At 34.3% G+C, this 24,335-nt stretch overlaps 1 protein-coding gene across 2 annotated transcripts in view; it reads right to left on the bottom strand.

The window, feature by feature from the left end:
- Positions 1-24,335, bottom strand: part of LOC128166530 (annexin A7-like) — a 50,039-nt gene that overhangs the window by 5,162 nt on the left and 20,542 nt on the right. For both annotated transcript variants that reach the window (XM_052831767.1, XM_052831768.1), the window contains 5 exons: positions 6,652-6,808; positions 1,107-1,201; positions 820-933; positions 388-478; positions 175-254 (listed from right to left, as the gene is read on the bottom strand). In XM_052831767.1, the coding sequence (XP_052687727.1) occupies positions 175-254; positions 388-478; positions 820-933; positions 1,107-1,201; positions 6,652-6,808 (537 nt within the window). The remainder of the gene's footprint in view (positions 1-174; positions 255-387; positions 479-819; positions 934-1,106; positions 1,202-6,651; positions 6,809-24,335) is intronic.

The following is a 24,335-nucleotide window of genomic DNA, read 5'->3' on the forward strand; positions in this document are numbered from 1 at the left end:
ATATGATTGTCAAATTAAATCTTAACATGAACTAAAAATACGTGTATTACCAGTACACATTTATATTTATTATATTTCCATTGAATACAAACATAATACACATACATGTACATATTTGCTCCTAACTACATGTCCTCAGCATAAGATTGGAAATCAAAAGGAGATAAATGTTACCTGAAAAAAGGACACCAGCAATCTTTTGAAATGTCCACTTGTTTCACTGGCACAGTCAGCCTCAAGCTCTCTTTCAAAGTCTGTTTGAAGTCAATTAATATTTAAATTTGATTTAATAAAGACATTATATATGTTAAAGACTTGTTATTAGATTAAGAATATGCTTGTCATTACTAGTATACCAAGAGTAAGATATAGGAACAAACTCATTACGTTGCTTGTAGGCTGCCTTGATGCCCCGTATTTCTGCATTTGTTCTGGTAGTCAAAATTTCAATCAGGATTGATTCAATTGTTCCCATTCGCTGAAAGATGAAATAATCCTATCAAATGTACACGTATTTCTAAGACGAAGAGACCGATGAGTTATATGGCCTCAATCAGAACTTAGGACTACTGTGCTTTCATCAATGTTCATGGCCACCAATTTCACAGATTCAGTGAAAATCAAAGTTTGAAGGATATGTAAATTTGTGGCAAATGATAATTCTGATCAATACAATATTATATTAGGTACTGCACTTCAATAAACATTTAATTACTGATCAACTCAACAACTGGTGTTCAACGATTATTGATTAAACCACAGAATTTCAGCTTGAAATGAACTGAGACAAAAAGAGATAGCTGTTTCTATTTGACGTACCCTCATTGCTTTGTTAAGACACCAGGCGTCGTAGTATTCAGGGGACTTAACAAGCGCCAGGATCAGCTCCTCCAGATCACTTGACAACTTTGACTTCAGATCCGAGATCAAATCCTGCAAAACGATGGAGACGCTATTGATTGTATTAATTTATCTATAAATGAAAAGATGCTATTACATTTACATTGTATTTATTAATGTAGTACAAGTATATACATGTATTGAAACATGTAATACCGTACTCTATGATAATTGAGAGCTGCCTTCTCAGAGATTGTGCTTTATACCTTTCCATACACGCTTTTGTACATGTCGAGAATTTCCTGCCTCTGTTTGTTAGAGGTGTGGCCAATAACTTGAATGATGGCCTTCTCATCCGTCCCTACAATCACATATTTCATTATACTTTTTGATAAAAGATATATACAACTAGAGCAGAACTCGTGGCAAAGCCACGAGTAGGTCTTCCGTTGTTGCTGCGAGTTGAAAATATATGTGATGTGGTGTCAAACGATTATAATTACTAAACTTTCAGTTCTGTTGTTGTGATTGAAAGACTGCATTTAAAACGTGTATTGAAAAAGAAAATAAGAAAATGTTTTAGTTTATGTAATCGTAACAAACATTATTTAAAAAATGAAATATTTAATGGCGAGTTAAATTTTCAGAGGGTAGCAAGCATTGTTGTAAACAGTATGTACTCGTGGGTCATGTCAGGAATTGTGGTTTGGTTTTTTTTAAACCGAACCCGTTTACAAAACACGTAACCTTTTCTCTAAGATAACTTCTTTATTCAAATATTTCTAAATTTTTGAAAACAATGTACAATTTAGAATTGTTGCGTGCTGACAAAATTTACAGACCCTGAAACGTACTACTACACCAAAAAAGCGTGCGACTTACGTGCAAGAAACGTTTCGTGTTAACCTTATCGTGTGAATCGTGAAGCGTTTCGTGTAAACCGTTTAGCGTTTCGGACAAAGCGTGCAGAGTTTCGGACAAAGCGTGTAAATCGTTTCGAGCAAAGCGTGCGAGAACCATGTGAAACGTTCATCAGATTTCATTCGGAACTCTCTGACAATTTGTTTCAAAATGGCGCCCGTGTTTTACATTACATGTATTTTAAACTGTTTGTAATTGGCAAAACTCTTTTGTAGGTATTTTCATGGGAAAAAATCTAGAGGAAATGATAAACTAATCTTTTTACAAAATTGAATTTAATTTTAACAAACAAAAGAAAGGTATATGTATTAAAAGACGACTAGTTACAGAGTACATGTATATATAACGTTTTTATACGATGTTTCAGTACTGGCCCAGTCGTTTTACCGGTAACGAATATTTGCCAGTATCGAATAATTTTTAGAAAAATTACTAGTGGAAGACGAAGTTGAGGTTTTAAAAAATCCTAGCTAGGTAATTATAAAACAGAAATAAATATTCTATCAGTGCGTGAAGTTGTTTGCCATTTGCACGATTATTTACCAAATTGTTTACAAATTAAAAATGTGACCCAGATATGAGCTGCCGGAAGATCAAAGCAGAAAAAACGAAAGTGTGAAAACAATTAAGCCTAACTATGAAAATAAGTTTGTTATTGATCCCTATTTAGTGGATAATAAGTAAATATAATTCATTTTAAAAGATAATGCATCATATCAAATAATAATGGAGCTTTGAATGAAATTACGACTTCAAATAGAACCACGTGTAGTTTTCCTAGTTTCGGTTCATTGCGACAGAAGTATTATTTGGCTGCATATATTGATAGATGTACGGGAAAAACAAAGGAAAATGGCAACTACTTATCATCAATTACTATTATAAAGTGTTTTAATGAAAATTCAATATCATAAAGTAACGCAAATGAAAACTGTTCAAGTCCAGGTATGATAAAAATAACGATCATATTATTTGTTTAAATGACATATTTCCACAATTGTTTTTCCTTCTTCATTTATAAGTCTATTAACAAGTACCTCTAGTATATTTTTGAAATTAATTCGCCTCAAAATATTCGGTCAGAAGTGATAAAGGGCGCTTAATTCGATACTGGGAAACGAATTCTCAAAACTAGGAAAATGGAGGGGGTGTTGAAATTACTACCTTTATATTTTCGGAAGTTTGATACTACAGTTTAGAAGGACAAAGAAACGCGATTTAAACATAAAATAAAAACATTTGGAATTCCGATAATAATAGTTGCATGCACGACGAAACCGCATATTGATTCGTTACTGGTAAAATGACTGTGCAATATTAAAATTCGCTATACATAAAAAATATTAAATACAATTAGCAAAACATGATTTCTGTTGGAACAAGCCTTAATCAACTTTAACTTACACGAGCATGTTTTGATAAGCATGTATTTTTTTTTATTATTTATTTACATCGATAACTCTTACTAAGACCATTCGGCTTTGTACAAGCGGCACACATAACCTGTGAGACCTGCACCTGGCTGAACCTGTCAATCAAACTCTGTGTATTTGTTTTCATTGGATGGTCAAGCGTCTCTTTTTTGGTCAATAGCCAATGGAAAAATTAATGACTTCAATGTAATCGGAATCAGTAATTGATGAAGCACACAATTTAAATGATAGAAAATTTATTAATTATTTGAACAAAATTAAATGTAAACATAGAAAGAAAACATACTGATCATTTCTATGAATTGCAGGAAGTAAGTTCTTTGGAATCCCGATTATAGATATTTTTACAAGTAATTATTTTAATTATTTAAACCACTGTTAACGGAAAACAAGTGGCTTTAAAAGTAATTAACGCACAGGGATTTGCCTACAATGTACACAGTCATGCAATTAATTATTATGGGAATCTTTACGTATGGTACTTAATTCAAATAGATCATGATAATCTATACACTGTACGCCGTTATACATGTACATGTAAGGAGCGCCGGTAATATATACGAAGATTGGGTCAAAAAATTAAATCATTTTTATTTCTTGTTCTTTTCAATACAATGTTAAATTACTTTGAAAAAAAAAATCCGAAATAGTAATTACAACTTTCTTTTTTGTTTAATCATTTGAATTTTTTCTGAGGTGCATGGATATGTACAGAACATATTTATTTACGCGAATGATACGACATAGGAAGAAAATTAACGGATGTTTGTATAACATTGTTTTCTAACGAATGTGACTAATTTAATTTTAAATATTTTTCAACATTATCAATGTAAATAATATCAGATTTATTTACTGTTTGTATTTTTACATCGTATTCTCTGAAACCAATAAAAATAATAATGTTAGAAGAAAAATCAAATCCCGCCGAATACTGAAAACCCGATTTCAGTTTGTAATCATGCGGATTTTATTTTTGGTATTGACTATTGAGTTACGGTAACATTTTTTCTGGATGATCTTTTTTATTTATTAATTTATGTAGTAAAAGCACCATCCAATTGTTACTCAATTAACATAACAATTGATGACCCGGGGCTATATATGTTCTGAGCTGTGTGCGCTGAAGCGACACAAGATTCTCGGTCGCACGGGGCGGTTGAATTAACACAGACTGACCGAATAAACAAACGGGTGGGAAAGTGAAACAAAATGTTACACATAAGAAGAAGCCACCTAAAATGATTTTCGACAGATCTTGATATCGTTTCGCCAATCAAAAAAAAAAAAAAAAAATACAGCGCGAGCTCCTGTCAGCGGGGCGGGAGGGGGGGGGGGGGGGCAGCAATGAGTTCGCTTCCACAATGAAACGAACATGTAGAAAAACTACAGAAGTGATTAATATGTGAGCGATAGAATCTAATCTAAAGTGTTTAAAACTCATGTGAATATTCTTTTAAATAATCATCGGATGCCTCAACTCAGGACATTCTTTTATCGTGCTAGCACCTACCGCAAACATGTAACATGGAACTTTGATTATAATTTGAATTGATTATTAAACTATCGTTCATTAATATTCATTTACACTCAAATTTAATTAAATAAATACAAAATGGACAAACTTTGATAACATAAAATTAAAACAGTTCTTGTATTTACGGCTATATTAACTCAAACACGTTCATATGCATGGAAGTGTGCGAATCTTGTGTATTAAATAACCGCTATGTAGTGCAGCCGTGGCTGAGATCCTCGGCCGTGGGCGACCGATAGATTACGTCAAGGTACAACGCACAAACCCGCACAGCTCAGAACCCATGAATCTTTGAAAAGATTGCAGTATAATGACCTTACTCTATCAAATAGAAGTTATCTATTTTAAACTTAAAAACCCACAATTGATCTATGTCTATTATTGCTTTAGATTGAAAAATGACATTCCTTTATTAATTAACTTAACGATTTCTTAATTGACACCCAATCGTTTAATCCATAAAAAAAATATGTGTAATCAAAACGAAAACATTTCTTGAGTTTGCGGATAAATAAATTCATATATGAGAGACGCAACTCTCGTGTATTAGATAACCGCTGACCGCTAGGTAGTCCAGCCGCGACCATGGTGACCGATTTTCTCGGCCGCGGGCGAGGGAGAGCTTACGTAATGGTACACACACACACACACAGCTCTGATTCAAGGTAGATTTTAAATGCATGGAGTTAATAACTAAAATGTAATGCATAGATTTTTTTTTATTCCATATTTTGTGGTTTACTAGAAAAGAAAAACAATGATTTGTTTCCCAAATCCAGTTTTTAAAGGATTGTGCATTATAGGAACTTAACAACAATGACTTAAACTCCTAAAATAAAGCACGTATTCTAAAAAGAAAAAAATCTTATGAATTAATGCCGTTTGTATAAACCAGCATACTTTCTGCGGTAACTTCATGCCAGTTGTACGCGCAAAGACTTTCGTTAACTTGTCAAATGAAAACAGGTACATGTTAACATGTAAAGCATTTTACACTCATACTACACAAATCTCATACAAAATAACATTGTAACGACCTTTATGAGATCCCAACAAACAACTTTTCCAGCGACACTCATATCAAAATCCTAACCGTTTTTGAGTTATTAAGCAAAATTTTAGGGGCCATTGGCCCTTAATTTAAGGAGCCAGCCCCTTTTTATTGGTGTCAAATGAAAGCCCTTGATATTTTGCACAACTTTTATTCTACATGTCTTAACCAAATGTTTTTCGTTTAAAAGATATTAAGGAAAACATGTCTAAATTTTTGCACTTTTTGGAATCCTGTTTTTTGACCCCCTACCTTTTCCTAAATAAAAAACGTAATCTAAAAACAAAAACAGATGTGCACAACTACAATGTTCTGTTATTCAAATTCGTTGGATTCTCATTCCCTGCTATCATAGTCTCGGAGCCTTTGTCTGGAAACAAAAGGCCCTTAAAAATTTAAAAGGGGAATAACTCTTTAACGGAAAGGGAATTCTACATTTCATGAATTGCTTAAGATAGTGTTCTGTAAGGTACATTAGCCCTGAAAATTTGAGCAAAAACCGTTCAGAAATGAGCAAGATATGAAGCCTCAAAGTTTGCGTCTAGGAAACAAAAAAAAAAAAGAAAAATAAGAATAATCTTAATTTTTTTCCCTCACAATAATAGAAAGGTCTTCCGTTGGAAACGGAAGACCTTAAAAACAGTGCAGTACTATCTGTACCAAAAGATAAACCAATAATGTATTTAAGGTAGAAGTTTAGAGTATTCACATTGTTTAATGTTTGCTCATAAGACAGAGTACTACCTGATATACTTATACAGTATTCTATTTCTATATTTTCCTGGCATACAATATAATGCAACAGTAAAGTCATTTATTTCATAATGAATATATCTATTTCTAGTTTTAAAACTAGGGACGGCCAGTACCTATTCCTCTCATTGCCGTGCGAAGAGTCATGGTGTCCAATTCACAGTTGAAAGGGTTTGCTGGACGAATGGTCGGTCTAGGAATGTCCCCCATTGACACCCCTCCAATCTGGAAGTTATCCATTCCTGCTGTGGCTGAGGGTACACCCCCTGGTGCCTATAAATAAAAGAGCAGTAAAAGTCCTATAAGAAATGCAAAAAAGAAAATTTCATACTTATCAGTGATCTGAACAATAATAAGACAAAAAAATTTAAACCACATATATAAATCCACAATATATGTACACCAGTTAAGTAATTTGAACAATAGTTATACATAATCTGCATGCCGAGTATTACATTGCTTTTGACATTTTTGCTTCAGGATGGTTTTATGCAGCCATATAAAACATCTAAAAATAACCACCTGGTCATATCCTCTCTGCCCTTGGAGAGCATATGACTGTTGACCTGGAACTCCGACCTGAGCTGGTGGAGGCTGTTGCCCTGGGTAACCGCCTTGACCTGGTTGTTGCCCTGGGTAACCGCCTTGACCTGGCTGTTGTCCAGGGTATACAGGCAACTTCACCACATATGATTCACATATGTGAATCATATGTGGATCATATGATTTGTTTCATACGAGATCATAAAAAAGGGCATCATATGTGACAAATCATATGATCCACATATGATTCACATATGATAGCCCTTTCATATGATTAACATATGAAACTTTTATGTGTGTTGGAAGTTATTTTCATATGAAAATCATATGAAAGGGGCATCATATGTAAATCATATGAAACATACATATGTGGGGTTTTTCATATTTACCAAAAGGAAAATATCCACTTGTGCACACAGAAAATAAGGTATATTTCTGCTTTAAATAAAATTTATCAATATGTTTCTAAAGTTTTTAGACTTAAGCATATTATTCTACAGATCTATCCCTAAAATGTCTTGTTTTCAATAAAAAGATATAGCTTATTTTACATAGTGCACATAATTAAATTATTCAAAGAATATAGAAAAACAAGTTATTAGCATTTGTCGATACATATATTCTTCTTAAGAATACAAATTATTGGACATTTGGTTTAACAAATGTATAAGTACTAGCTGTCATGTATACCAATGAAAGTCAAATCATGAGTAAATATACCAAAAATCATTAAAGTGTATATTACGAAACGAAAATTGAGTTAAAGCAATGTCTATCGCTTGTTTAGAACTGGAGAATTTCACGTTTTAGTCCTGTTCTCTTGTTTTTCTGCTTGCTGTCCATGGTCATGAAATGGGATAATCGCCAGAATCTTCTTAGAATAAATATCTCTTTATAATTCTTCAGTATCTCCTTGGTTGCAGACTAAATTTTCTTTAGAATATATGGTCCCTTTAAAATGATGAAAAGAAATATTTTAAAAACTATACAGACTAAGTGTAATTTATAATGTACAATATTCCATACATCTTTAAATCAACTTCATTATAAATGAAAATAAAGCAATTCACCTGAAAGATAGTAGACTTCATTAGTTTATTTTTAATGACCTTTGCATGTGCTCATGATCTTGAATCTCTCAAAAACTCTTGAATTTATTTGGAACTGAATGAAAAATTTTTTTTTGATAGCAACCTTATAATACTTACCTTTAGCAAAAGTCTGGACCAATGAATCCCTTAAATTAAGTCACTTTTAGGCTTAAAATTGTAGTGCACATGATCCTCTTTGACAATTTACTAAAATAGATACATGTATATGCTACCTTCGAAATCCTTTGATACCAAGAGTTTGTTTATACATGTATATCTTTGTGTGCAGTTTTACTCAGTTGAAACAAGCTTTCTGGTAAGCACTCAGATATCAAAAACACTAAAAAATAACATTTTCAATAAGCCCAGCAATAAGTATACTTAATAGAGTCACTGAGTGGCCATTTTCATAAAAAAAATAGTAAAATCATGGTCCATTTTATATACTGAATATTTTTACTGACACTGTGAATGTTTTGCATTGGTCAGAAATGTCAGTTATAAATAAGATGTATAAATTTGTAGTAGTACCTACTTAAACTATTTCCAAATTCATCGGGTTCGTTATTCATTTTCTCTTTCATCTATTATAAAACGTAAATTCTTTTTGGCCAATTCTGTTAAAAGTGTTCACTATTGTTTAACAAGTATATAAACCCGAGCACATTCGTGCTCGGGGCTTCTTCACTGAACCTTGCATCAAGGTACGAAGTCGCCCTCCTTTTGGCAATTTTAAGTTGACTCAAATTCCATATTTATTTTGGGAAATTACTTTTTTGTTCTTTAATTTTTCGTTTTTTATTTTGGTCACTAAGGTACACCAGCTCCTCATCGTAATTAATTATTATTTAATTACGAATAAATTATATTTTTATCTTATCAAATTCTTCTGTTTTTCTTCTTGTTAATAGCCTTAATAGGCGGACGCAAATTATCTGGGTAAAATATCATGTAAAAACACAACGCGAAGTCAAAATATATCATATACAGTAGCAAAAAAGATCAAACAACTACATTGGTGCCGTGACCAGGATTTGAGTCAATTTCAATTTTTCTATTTTTGTCATTAATTTTTTTTTTTTTTTGCATGTGTATTTCATTTTGAAAATGTTTGCAAATGACTTGGAGAGACGACTCTTAGAAAAGGTAGACGATATTTTGAAATGGTATTCTTGAAAATCCGACAATAAACCGTCTGTTCATTTTGATGAAGCAAAAATGAGTAGTAAACCATTTTTTAGAAGATCCAGAATACGTTTCCGAAACGCCTCAAAGTTCTCAAAGAAATGTGTTCAATTTCTGTAAAACGGACGTGTTAAATAAATCAAAAAGTTTTATGGAAACACCCAGTAAAACGGCATCAGGTTTTGATTCGTGAGACTCCGGGATAAACCGGTTCGGTAGTAATAAAAGCCACTCGTTGAACAGGTTTTATGAACCAAGTCATGAAGACAGGTGCAAGCTTAGATATCGCGACGAACAGAAATATGTAAACACTACTTAGAGGTCTTATGAACCAAGATTTCACGACAAACGCGAGTTTAGAAATCACGACGACGAGGAATATGTAAATACTACTCAAAATTCTAATGAACAAAAATTTCACGACAAACGCGAGTTTAGAAATAAAGATGATTTCGTTAACACTACCCTAAGGTTTCATAATCTGACCCTCGACAGGTGCGAGTTACGAGATCGAGACATTTCTGATCACATTCTGATAATTCCCCCTTTGAAAGAAAAGATAGAATTTTGAGAGAAAAAGAACAAGAAAAATTTGACGGAATTTCGACTGACTGGCAAGACTATATCATAAGTTTTGAACAAGTCGCCGACTGGAACAATTGGAATGAATGCGAACGCGCGCAGCAATTGGTTATGTGTTTAATAGGGAATGCACAAAAATTACTGAGCGAATGCATGCGAACAGACCTTCAAAATTACCAGCGACTTAAAAATGTTTTGGGGAGAAGATATAATCCAGTAGAACGCGAAGTTGCGTTTAGATGCAAATGTAAAAGCAGAAAAATGAATCAGCCGCAGAATTTGCATTACGAAATGAAAAAACACGTTCAATTTCATCACCCTTTGTCCCTTGATCAGGCAAATGCCTACGCTATGGAATACGAAGCGTTTGATGGGTCTTTAAATCGTGTCAAAAAACCACAATATGATTCCGAGCTCGAAAGAAGCATGGCAGCCATGCACATGTATCAGTCGCGAGCGTCAAGAGTGATCTTAGAACAAGTTGAAGATCTTATAGACAAAAAAATTGAGAAATTCAAAAATGAAATTACAAATCTCCTTAAAAATCCTACTTATGTTGAGAGTCAAATCAAACCGAGATCTGACATCGTTTGTGGTTTTTGCAAAGCTGTAGGGCACACTGAAAGCCGTTGTTTCAAGAAAAATCCAAATTTAAGACCGACATTTAACAAACCAGAATCGAGACATTTAAACGGTTAGTGGCTGGTATTGGGGTCGGAATCTCAGCCAAAAATGATGAAAAACGACCAAAACAAATTTCGACTCAAACGGAAATTATTGAGACAAATGATACAGAATTAAACACTATTACTGTTATAGAAAATGAAAATCTCGAGTCCAGAACCCGTTAAACAAAACGGTGAACAATACTCAAACAATAACAATGCTTTACCTGTGAAAGAAAACGCTTATGAAATCTGTAACGAAGTGAAAGAAAGCGCGAACGAATCGAGTGAAATAAAAGCAAATGTCGCGTATCAGGAGAGTATTTCCTCTCCAGTGGTCAAGTCTGAACATCGTATTGATTGATCATACATCTTGTATGTTTGTAAAAGCACAAATAGGAAACAAAACTTTACAGTTTCTTATAGATACTGGGTCTCCTGTATCTATCTTGAAAAAGAATATTCATGACAATCTTCAGTTAAACCTTTGCTTGCAAGCGCAGACAAGGTTCTCTATGCAGCAAATGGGAATCGGTTAGAAATATTTGGCAAGGGTAAAATTGAATTTGTTGTTGGAAATTACAAGCTTGAACAAGAGTTTATCATTGGAAATTTAGACTCCATTGATGGTATTTTAGGTACTGATTTCCTAGAAAAGAATGATTGTGATATCATGATTCGGAAAAGAAAATTAAAATAAAAAAAAAACGGACAATAAAGCTACTTCAAAAATCAAATAACAGCGTGGCTTTTGTCAAACTAAAAAACAATGTGGTAGTTCCTGAAAATTCTGAGATGGTGTTAAATGGTTATCTTGGCGGCAGTAGTCCCATGCACCATAGGATAGTCGAGTCATCAAAGTTCATTAAAAACAAAGGTTTAATGGTAGCAAGGTCAATCATTGATACGAACAATTCATGTCAAATAGTATCAGTTCTAAATATTCACGATAAACCAATAACCTTGAAACGCGATGAGGTACTCGCCACAGTCGGCCATGTAACCGAGATTTCTCGAGAAAACAGCGATGTGGAATCTGAAGTTTTGCCGGAAAACCTAACGCCGCTCATTGAAAATATTTCCGAGAATTTGAATATTGAGGAAAGAGAGAAACTCAAAAGTCTTACTCTTTCGTTTAAAGATATTTTTGTGGGCGCGGATGGCAAGGTCGGTCAAACCGATCTCGTGACACACAAAATAGATACGGGAGACAACTCCCTCATTCGTCTTCCACCGCGTAGAATCGCGTTTAAACAAAGAGGAATTATTGACGCAGAATTGGACAAAATGTTACAAAAAAATGTTATTGAACCGAGTGAGAGCCCGTGGCGAGCGCCAGTCTGTTTGGTAACTAAAAAAGATGGTACACCGAGGTTCTGTTTCGACTTCAGAAAATTAAACATTACCAAGAAAGACGCGTATCCGCTACCAAGAATCGATGACGCGTTAGATAAATTAGCGGGAAATAAATGGTTTTCGACTTTAGATCTAGCCAGTGGTTATTGGCAAATTAGAATGGATAAAACAGACAAAATAAAAACTGCTTTTACAACTCATAGGGGTTTCTTTCAATTTAATGTCATGGCATTTGGGCTTTGTAACGCTCCCGCGACCTTTCAAAGGTTAATGGAAAAAGTTCTGGGGAATCTCCCATTTGACAAGTGCTTCTGTTACCTTGACGACATTAGAGTCTTTGGTAAAGATTTTGAAAATGCTCAGGGAAATTAGCATTTTGTTTTTGGTAAACTTTGCGATGCGGGTTTAAATCTAAAACCAAAGAAATGCTCCTTATTTCAAGAGGAAGTTACTTACATAGGCCATTTGGTTTCGGAAAAGGGCATACAGTATGACCCCGAAAAAACTCGTGTAGTTGAAAATTGGCCTCGACCCGAAAGTAAAAGAGATGTCAGAAGTTTCCTTGGTTTTGTAGTCAGTACTACAGAAGATTTATTCAAACGTTTTCTGAAATCGCGATGCCCTTAACCAGACTGACTGCAAAGAAAGTAAATTTTCAATGGGGTGAGAAATGTGAACAGTCCTTTCAAACTCTGAAACAAATGTTGATTACTTCACCTATTTTAGCATTTCCAGATTCAGATGGTGAGTTTATATTAGATGTAGATGCTAGCGCTTACGGACTGGGTGGTGTCTTATCTCAATTACAAAATGGTGACGAGCGCATGATAGCATACGGTATTAAAACGTTGAGTCATACTCAGCATTATTATTGTACGACCAAAAGAGAGCTTTTGGCTTTAGTTCATTTTCTTAGACATTTTCGATACTATCTCAGGTAGAAAGTTTACCGTGCGAACTGACCACGCTCCCCTTAAATGGCTAAGAAATTTCAAAGACGCGGACGGGATGCTTGCGCGATGGTTGAGTGTCACAGAATGCTATGATTGCGTGATCGAACAGAGACCGGGCACCGACCTCTTTAAAACAGTTTGTCATAAACAAGGGGTACACAAAACTAGAACCACGCCATATAGGCCCCAATATGACGGAATGGTTGAACGGTTCAACCGAACTTTAAAACAAATGCTTTCAATTTTTACCAATGAAAATCCTCAAGATTGGGACGATTTACTGCCCTTGTTAATGATGGCTTACAGAGCCACTGAACATAAATCTACCGGTTGTTCACCAAATTTGATGATGTTTGGCAGGGAAAACAGTTTTCCAATTGACTTGATGGCAGGGTTACCTCCCGATATGAAAGATGAAATGTGTGAAATTCAATATGTTGAATGGCTTAAACAAAGCATGGAGAATGTGTTTCAATTTGCTCGCGATAAATTAGGCTCCGCTGCGAAAAGACAAAAGCGCAATTACGATGCTCATAGTAAGAGCAGACAAATTACTCAAGGGGAATGGGTTTGGCGGTGGTACCCTCCAGAGGCAAATAAAAAACTTGGATTGGGATGGGTTGGTCCTTATTTAGTTGTGGAAGATGTGTGCAAGTCCGTTTGTAAGATACAGAGAGATGCAACATCTCCAGTTATATCAGTCAATAAAGATCATCTCAAACAATATCTGGGTAAAAATCCTCCTGTTAATTGGGTTTCTGATGATGACTCAGTAAACTATTCATACTCAGACACTGAGGAAATAGACCAGCTACCCCCGAGGAAGTGTACAAGAGCGGGCCGCCTTATAAAACCGCGGGATATCCTTGATTTATAAAATGAAATTGCAGAATTTTTAATAAAATTAATGTATACAGTGTTTTGGTTTATGGTAAATGATTATTATTTGTTTTATCCTAGTGTTGAGATGCATTCAAATTCAGTAAAAACTATACATGTTCTTAATTTATTTTTAACATATATGTATTTCCAGATGGACTTTCTCAATATTAATGTTTCAAACGAGGAATTGCAGCAATTCCAAGAGAATGGAAGAAAGCTGTGGGTCGACGGCACCTGTTGTGAGGTGAACACGTGTAGAAAACTAGGCCCTCTTTCTACTTTCCGGGGATATATCAACCATTGGAGCAAAGCCCATACTAAGTACATTAATATCTTCAAATGTTCTGTGTTTCATAAGAACTTTGTGTTCCAAAATAAAGGTAAACAACACATTCGCGTACACAAGGACGCCATTTTAGAGGTTCAGGAAAAGGAAAACATTTTTTACGTTGAACCTGGACATTGCGTACCTTTCCGCCTTGGTGCGCCGGAAGAAAGAAAAAAGAAAGAATTTAGAAGAAGAAAAGGCCCTGGCCAAGAGGAAGAGACGGGCACAACAAAAGGACCTCTTTGCGCCATCTCCCCTATAAGAGGAATGCCTTATTAATTGTAGTGATGAGGAAATCGATATTTTCCCGGGAGAAAACAACGACAAAACATTAGTCATCAAAAGTCTTCGAGAAAACGGAAAGAAAGTTAAAAGTGAAGTGATTGGAGACACCTGCATCATTCCAAACTTCGAAAAAATTATTGAACATTAAACTGATTAAAGTAATGTGTGAGTGAATAGGAAATTCATGACGACCAAATTGAATAAATCTGTTGTGCAAAATAAACTTTAAGTTAATGATTTAGGATAGGATAATGACAATCTTACCTACTTTAAAAATCGCTCTCATCCCATCTTCTGCTTCTAATGACCTAAAATGTGACGTATGTGACAAAAACAAATTTTAAACCGTTTTCGCTTCAATTCCCGGAATGAGATTCTATTTTTAGGGTCTTCCGTCTTCAGCGGAAGACCCTTCTATTATTCTATTGTTTCTTTTTCACTTTTCTTATTAAGGTCTTCCGTTTTCCAACGGAAGACCTTATTTTTTTCGTTCGGTGTCTTTTTAGGGTTTTCCGTTCAACGGAAAACCCTTCTGTTATTCTACGGTTTCTTTTTCTTTATTATTAGGGTCTTCCGTCTTCAGCGGAAGACCCTTCTATTATTCTTCGGTTTCTTTTTCAATTCTATTATTATGAGGGTCTTCCGTCTTCAGCGGAAGACCCTACTATTATTCTATTGTTTCTTTTTCACTTTTCTTATTATTATTTTTTTTTTCTTACAAATTTTGTGCTTGTGTTTTCTATCCAAAAATCGGACGGAAGACCCACTCGTTGCTCGCAACGAGATCGAATCTAGTTATTATTCTTTTTTGCCTAACACATTTTGTGCAGGCGATTTCTCGGAAATGGCTGATTCGATCTCTTTCAAATTTTCACTGATGATGCCTCGCCATCTGAAGTTTGTACCCCCGTGACATTTTTTCAAAATTCACTTCCGGTCGGAAGTTATCGTCAATAAACGATTTTTTAAAGTCAATTTTGTCTGTCAGGTTTCTTAAAAACGAGTGAAGATATAGGGCTGAAACTTTCAGAGATGATAGATCTATTGTTTTACTGGTGTACCTCGGTCAAGAGAATGTCAGCCGTCACTTCCGGTCGTCACCGGTAGTAAATTTGAAAAATTGAATTTTTCGAGTTTTTAAATTTTTAATATTTTTTTTTGAAATTTTTACACCTGATAATGACCCTCTCACTGATTTAGAATATGTAATTTGTTTTAAAATCGATCAAAGCATTCTCGAGAAATTAAGCGTCAAAGTTCTGAAGCGAGAGTCCGAGTAGCTCATTCGATAGGTACGTGGACATGGCCAAGGCGACCCGGGTTCAAGCCCCGAGTGCCGCAATTTTTTTTTTCGCTTAGATCTACGGTTTTATCTTTGAATTGATAAGTATGATCTAATCTATTCAAAAATCGTACGGAAGACCCACTCGTTGCTCGCAACGAGATCGTGTCTAGTTATACTTTTTTTTCTTTTTCTGACTTTTTTGGATCGTTATTTCTCAGAAACAATTCAACCGATTTACACCAAATTTTTAGGAGTTATAAAGCATCAATGTCGCTACAGATTATCAAAATTTCAATTGATTACGTCACTTTCGGTTTCAGATATGGACGATTTTGTAAATTTTTAAGGGTCATTTTGTCCACGCATCTCCTCTGAAACTAATCATGATAAAAGCTTGAAATGCAGATGAATGTCTGTAGATTTCCCTCAATGCTTCCAATTGCGAAAAATGCGCAAGGCCTAGAAGCTCGCCTGAACCTTAAAAATTAGCACCAGATTTTTTCACAAAATTTTCGCACATTTTCCGTAATATCTTTTGACGTATAAATATTTTGTTAAAACATGTAATGCAAAAGCTGTTTCAATTTGCACGGACTTTTATTTGATGTCAAGAAAAAGGGGCTGGCCCCTCAAATTAGGGGCCAAGAGGGCTCTAAAGTCTATTTGCAATAACCTTTTAGTGAACAATAATTTGTTATCAATTATAGAAGCAAAAATGTTCACTGTACAGCTGTTCATCTATACAGTACCATACTTAAGTCTAATATTACGTAATTAGGGGTTTCAAGGGGCCAGAAGTTCAAAACTTTGATCATTAATATCTGAAAAAGGAGAAATATTTTGAAAAGCAATGTAGAACAAAAGTTGTTCAAAATAATATTTTGTACAATATGCTACCTTAAATGTGTTTGTTTATGACCCCATTTAGGAGTTAAAAGGTCAGCCCCTTAAACTCATTTGTATAGATAGCTCAAGAACGGTAAACATTTTGTGAACACTTGTTAAACAAAATATGTTTATATTTACAAGACCTTTCATTTGATGTTAAGAAAAAGGGGCTGGCCCCTCAAATAGGGGCAAAGAGGGCTCTAATGTCTTCTTACAATAACTCTTTACTGAACAATATTTTGTTTTTAATTATAGAAGCAAAAATGTTCATTGTACAGCTGTTCATCTATACATCACCATACCTAAGTCATATATTACGTAATTAGGGGTTTCAAGGGGCCAGAACTCAAAACTCTAATCATTAATATCTGAAAAAAGAGAAATATTCTTAAAAGCAACGTAGAACAAAAGTTCTTCAAAATAATGTTCTTAACAATATGATACCAAAAATTTTGGTGTTAGTGGCCCCGGTAAGGGGTTAAAGGGTCGGCCCCTAAAACGCATTTGTACAGATTTCTCGAGAACGGTTTACAATTCATGAACACTTATAGAACAAAATATGTTTATATTAGCGAGAAATTTATTTGATTTCAAGAAAAAGGGGCTGACCCCTCAAATTAAGGGCCAGAAGGGCTATTAAGTCTTTTCATAATAACTCTTTTCTGACCAATAATTTGATATTAATCATAAAGCAGCAAAGAAGCTTTTATTAAGTTTTATTTAAAACCGAAACCCGTTTTAAAATCGGATGATGCATTACAGAGATATCGGGGTTTAAAAATTGATTTTTCCGGAAATTTTGATTCCGCGTCCTTGGTTTAAAAAATAGCGTAATGTTTAAAGTAAAATTAACTCGTACCAAAAATAATTGTTAAGTCGTATTTGAACACATTCGGATTTTTTTGGTTAAATCGTTCTTGAAATCGGAAAGGTGTTTGTTAAGTCGTACTTAAAATCATTCGTATTTTGTTAAGTCATACCAGGAATAATTCGATTTTTTTCATCTATTACATTTTAGTTACTCTTGTTATTGGTTTAAGAGCTTTGCTTCTTACAGGAACTTCCAGGTTTACTTCCGACATTAACGGAAGACCCACTCGTTGCTTTGCAACGAGCTTTGCTCTAGTTCCCTATTATTTTTTTCTTACGTATTTTGTGTACGCGATTTCCCAAAAACTACTCGGCCGATTTATATGAAACATTCAAATCTGATAGATATTGTTCTGAACCTTATTGCAAATTTTTTTTAATGGTGACGTCACTTCCAGTTTTGAGATATTAACGATTAAACGATTTTTGGAGGGTCGGCTTGTCCACGAAGGTTCTCATAAATTAAAAAAGATATTGAGTTCAAAATTTCAGGAATGATAGATGAAAGATTGTAGATATGTAATAGGGCATTTATAATTTTTCAGCGCTAAAAGCGTCGAAGTTCGGGCTAAAAAAATAAGATAAAAAAGCGTTGTGATTTTGCATGGTTTTCTTAGTTTATCTTTTTTCCCGGAAATATTTTGATTAGACATGTAGAACAGAAAAGATTTATGTTTAAAAGAGCTTTCATATGACATCAAGTAAAAGGAGATGGCCCCTCAAATTAGGGACCTAGCGTTCTTGAAAGTTATCGCTTTATAACTCAAACGTGGTTAAGATTTCGATATGGCTGTCGCTGCAAAAGTTGTTCATTATGATCTTATTAATGTCGTGACAATAATATTTTGTTCAGGTATTGCGTAATATGAGTGTAAAAAGCTAGACTTGTTACCATGTATTAGTGTTTTATTTGGCAAATAAACGGGGTGCTTGTGCGTATAACTGACATAAAGGGTATCAGTTTACATACGGAAAGTGTTTAAACAATTAAATTATTTTCTAGTGAAATTAACACATTATTGATAAAAGAACTCATTCTTTGCATTGATTTTGAGTCGTTTTTTAAATCTAGCTGGATTTGGAGCTGCGTATGTGAACACCCTTGCCCGCGGCCGAGGAAATAGGTCGCGGCTGGACTTAAAAGCGAGTGGTCTACCGTTATCCAATACACAGGACTTGCGCCTTGTTGTAATGCACACATGGCTTTATTCATGTAGATGCAAAAACACAAAGAATTCCGATTTTATTTTTGTGCACGCGATTTCTCAGAAATGGCTAGGCCGATCTCAATTAAATTTTCAGATATGATAGATATTAGTCTGAACCTGATTGAAATTTTTGTATTGATGACGTCACATCCGTTTTTGAGATATTGAGATTTTTATATGGGTATTTTGTCGTTCTCCTAAAGTATAAAAAATATTAAGCTCAAATTTCTACGGTTGGTAAAGGAAATATTGAAGTTTTGCATGATTGTTGTTTTGTATGTTTAGCACTACTGGTGCCAAAGCTCGCTAGGGCTCGAAAATTGACATTAAAAAAGCGTCGTAAATTTTTGTGCTTTTCTCTCTTTATCTTTTTTCTGGAAAATATTTTCTAAAGACATGTAATGTAAAAAAGGTTTATATTTACAAGACCTTTCAGCTGATATCAGGAAAAAGGGGCTGGCCCCTCAAATTAGGGACCTAGATGCCTCTAAAGTCTTTTGCCCATAGCTCTTCACCGAGGGATATTTTGTAATAGATTATAGAAGCAAATATGTTTATTTTACAGTTATGAAGCCCTGCAGTATAACGATTTTCTCATGTGTTACGTAATTAAGGGTTTTTAGGGGTCAAAAGTCCAAAACTTTGATCACCTATATTTAAAAAAGGGAAAATATTTTTAAATGCAGTATTAAAGAAAATATGCTCAAAATGATGTACTTTACAACATGCAACCTTTAAAATTTGGTTCAGTGGCCCCAATAAGGACATAAGGGACCGGCCCCTAAAACATTCTTTCTTAGATATCTCAAGAATGGTAACGAATTTCTAAACACTTGTTGAACAAAATGTCTCTATACCCAAACGACCCATTCATTTGATACCATGAAAAGGGGCTGGCCCCTAATTTAAGTGACTTGGAGGGCTCTAAAGTCTTTTTCCTATAGCTCTTTACCGAGGGATATTTTGTAATAGAGAATAGAAGCAAATATGTTTATCTTTCAGTTATGTAGCTTAACAGTATAATGATTTTCTCATGTGTTACGTAATTAGGTATTTTTAGGGGTCAAAAGTCCAAAACTTATATCACCTATATCTCAAAAAGAAAAAAATATTTTGAAATGCAGTATGAAAGAAAAGATGCTCAAAATTATGTACTTAACAACATGCAACCTTAAAAATTTGGACCAGCGGCCCGAATAAGAAGATAAGGAACCAGCCCCATAAACATTCTTTCTCAGATATCTCAAGAATGGTAACGAATTTCTAAACAATTGTTGAGCAAATTGTCTATAAAATCAAATGACCTTTCATCTGATACCAAGTAAAAGGGGCTGGACCCTAAATGTAGGGTCCTAGAGGGCTCTAAAGTCTTTTTTCTATACAGTATTCTATGTAGTTCTTTACCGAGGGATTTTTTATGATATATTATAGAAGCAAATATGTTTATCTTACATTTATTTAGCCTAACAATATAACGATTTTCTCATGTGTTACGTAATTTGGTATTTTTAGGGGTCAAAACTTCTATCACCTATAGCTCAAAAAGGAACAATATTTTGAAATGCAGTGTAAATAAAAAAAAGATGCTCAAAATGATGTCCTTAACAACATGTAACCTTAAGGATTTAGTTCAGTGGCCCCAATAAGGAGATAAGGGACCGACCTCTTAAACGTTTTTCACAGATATCTCAACAACTCAAGAATTTCTAAACACTTGTTGAACAAAGTTCTTACACCTGAAACAAAATAGTATCTGGCCCTTAAAATGGAGACCCATCATAAATGAGTTAATTTAGCTGCGAACTGAAGAATTGTTTCAGTTTTGATTACACATAAAGGTTTATTCTTCAACTGGATTAAACGATAAAGTGTCAATGTTAATTAAAAAAAAGCAATGCCATTCTCAATCTAATGCAATATCAGACACATAGATCAATTGTGGGTTTTAAGTTAAAAAAGAGAATTTCTATTTGATAGATTTAGTCATTAAATTGCAAACTTATCAAATCTTCTTAGCTTCTGAGCTGTGCGTGTGCATGACGTGTTTATGCGTTAAACCTTTACGTAATCTATACTTCGCCTGCGGCCGAAGAAATCAGCCATGGCTGCACTACCTAGAGGTAAACGGTTATCTAATACACAAGATTTCCACCCGCACACTTACATGAATATGAATGTGCTTGAGTTTATATAGCCGTAAATACACTGTACACTGTTTTATTTTATGTTATAAACATTTGTTCATTTTGTATTTATTTATATTGGAGAGTAAATTAAACAGTCGATCTGAAAATTAATAAAAGCGATATTTCTCCAAATCGGAAATACTCGTCAGACATATTTAAATGGTTGGTTTGTAAGTCTTAAATGTTTTAAAAACTGTACAAATAATGTTTTCAATCAACAACACAAAAAACAACACAAATATTAAAACCTTTAAATAATGATCATCCCTCGCACGTGGGCGAGGAGATCCCGCGCAAGTGGACATCTTCTACATGTACCTTATCACACGTGCATGTTTGGGATTTTATACGAACGCAACTATTTTTTAATATGTTTTCAACAATTATATTGGTTTAAGGTAAACTGATAAATTTATTTTACTCGTACAGTTTATTTAGCATTGATTTATACGACAGCGTACAAGGTAATTTAAAAATCAAATCAAATTATGATCAAAGTTCCATGGAACATGTTTGCGGTAGGTGCTGGCACGATAAAAGAATGTCCTGAACTGAGGCATTCGGTGATTATTTTAAAGAATATTCACATGAGTTTTGAAACAAGTTTTGTTTAGATTCTATCGGTCACATATTAATAACTTTTGTAGTTTTTCTACATGGTCGTTCGTTTCATTGTGAAAACGAATTTATTTCTGTGTTGCCCTCCAACCGCCCCGCTGCCAAGTGCTTTTTTTTTTTAATTCCAGATCTCTCGAAAATCATTGGATAGTGACTTCTTCTTATGTGTAACATTTTCTCCTGAACGTGTTTCTCTTTCCCATGCGTTTTTTTTTTATTCGGTCAGTCTTTGTAAATTTCATCTTTCTTTATTGCGTAAATTCAATCGTCACGTGCTACCGAAAATCGTGTGTCGCTTCAGCGCACACAGCTCAGAACATATATATAGCCCCAGGTTATTAATGGCTGCAGATCATCAATTGTTATGTAATTAATCAACAGTTCGAAGGGGCTTTCTTCAAAGTGGTCAATTATCAAACAATAAGACTTTCATTTTCACATTAAAGGTGCGAGATCGTATACGTAATCTGAGAACGTGGCTATAATAAATTAACCTGTTGAACACGCTAAACTTCTGTTATATATATAGTTATGAACAGAATAATATATATTATAATTAAAAGTTTTTAGTCAAAGGTAATTTGTTCTTGGGATGATGTTATGAAATACGACTACATTATGCTATGCAGGCGGTCGCCATAGAAATCATCAAAGTATTGCAAGTGTGGACAGATTAGTTCACATGACTTACAGATAGCTGCAATAATGTAGCCCTCTCCCGATTTTTTTTTTTTTTTGGGGGGGGGGGGGGGGGAGAGGGCTACAACTCCATAGGATCTCCGTAATGGTGCAAGTGCGGGAGTGATTCACTCCCGCAACTATTTCGTCTCAAATCGTTTATAAAAGACAATAACATTTGCATTTCTAACCTGAACTCAAACGTTGTAGATGTCTATGGGATAAATTAATCCAAAAATATCAAGTATAGTCCATAAATCGGTTACTTTTCGTGTATGTCAACAACGAAAGTTTAATTTGTCCGCCATGTCTACTGACCTTGACCGGTTTTATTTTGGGACAGCCAATGAGAATTCAGGAGCGGATATTGAACTGAATATAGGAATTCCCCTATTATAAACATAATTAACGCGGTAAATATGAATTTTCCATTATATACTATTTCCTTAAATGATGTTTTAGTGATATAACGAGGTAAGATCAATTATTTACACTGACATTCACGTTATCAAGCCCATCAAAACTCCAAGCGTACATCCCATAAAATCACGCGAGAACTGTCATGGCTGCTGAAAAAGACGACTGGTAAACATGCTGATGTGTTTTATCTGGTTTTGATTTATATACGATTAATTTGTTCAACCTGAATTAAAAAATCATTTTATCTCAAGGAAAACAAATATAAAATCGATCTTTTCAGACCGAAGTCAGCCGCATTAAAAACTTAATTCTGCACCATTACGGAGATCCAGTGGAATTGTAGCTCTCTCCAGTAAACATCAGATATAAAAAATCGGAGAGGGCTACATTATTGCAGCTAGACTTACAGACTATAATATAGCGACATGTCTGCCTCCATAAAATAGTTACACTTCAGTGAGATGGACATGTGTTCCTGGGGATTTATTGCTAACTATATAAAAATTGATTTTAAAAAAAAGTTTTATTGAAGTTTTGTGGTATGAGGTTGTCATGCAACTTAATTTACTTACAAGGTTAGCTACAGCCAGTGGAATACTAATTTTAGGTCAACAATGAATACCCAATCTATTTAAATACAAGTTAAAAGGGAAGGCAAATATTGCTTGTGACATGTACTTAATTTTTTGATATATCTTTATGATTAAACAGAGAAAAGTTAAAAAAAAAAAAACCCACAAACATGGAACTTGCATCAAATTTATTTCATGTACATGTTACCCCAAAAATCCGACCGAATATGCCCCTTTGTCACATTTAATTGAATTAACTGAAAATAAAAAACGTAACACCATAATTTTTGCTTATTTTCATTGAAGTTTCTCCCGGTTTTTTTTTTTTCAAAATACATAGTTACGTAAACTTTCTCCGAGAGAATTACTTTTGATCCGATAAAGGAGAAACAAGTTGCTGTCCTTTAAAAAAGGACTACAATACGTGGACCATTTGCATGTGTTTCCAACGAAAACGTGAAAGCCTTAAGATGAACAGAGATTCCACCCACTCTAGCCCCCTGCTTTTAACCACCAAATTTGTACGTTGTATTACGTATATGTATAGCCCTGACATTTTATCTCAGAATTTAAAGGGTTCATACTTCTAAGATAATTATGATATATCTTTTAATGAGGTTTGCATGTTTAGTATCAGGCATTCGGCGAATTCTACTGCTGTTAACCAACTTTTATTCCCTTGCGAAAAAATTTCCGCGAGGTTCGCGAGGGCCTCGTTGTCGCGAATATTTCTCGCAGCGAACCATTTGTTGTCGTATGGTTGTTATGGTAAGACTGGTATGGAGAAGGCTTGGCCGTGAACAGTAGTCGTAGCGAACCAATTTATCAGAAGTAAATCGCGAAATAAAGTCGTCGCGAATAATAGTAGGTTTACAGTATTTGCGCACACATTACGATGTGCACTACTTTGTTAACTATGCAGTGACAGCTTTGTGTGAATTAATTTCATATTTTGATGCATTTTTCTTGAGATTTAAACTTTTATACAGTGACATTCTTAAATGCTTAAAAAATTTTAATCGGGAAGTACTTTACCTCGCCTACTATAAAAGTAAAGTTAACTTACATGTGTATTCGGAAAACAACAAAACATTGCAAATATCCTATTTGATGCATGTTGTAGTTTCGGCATAACATTAACTTATTTCATAATATTGACAGTTCATATCACATGCCGATCATTTCTTTGAAAGGAATACTTTGTT

The sequence above is a fragment of the Crassostrea angulata genome, chromosome 10 (assembly GCF_025612915.1).
Source record: "Crassostrea angulata isolate pt1a10 chromosome 10, ASM2561291v2, whole genome shotgun sequence".
In the NCBI taxonomy this organism is placed as follows: domain Eukaryota; kingdom Metazoa; phylum Mollusca; class Bivalvia; order Ostreida; family Ostreidae; genus Magallana; species Magallana angulata.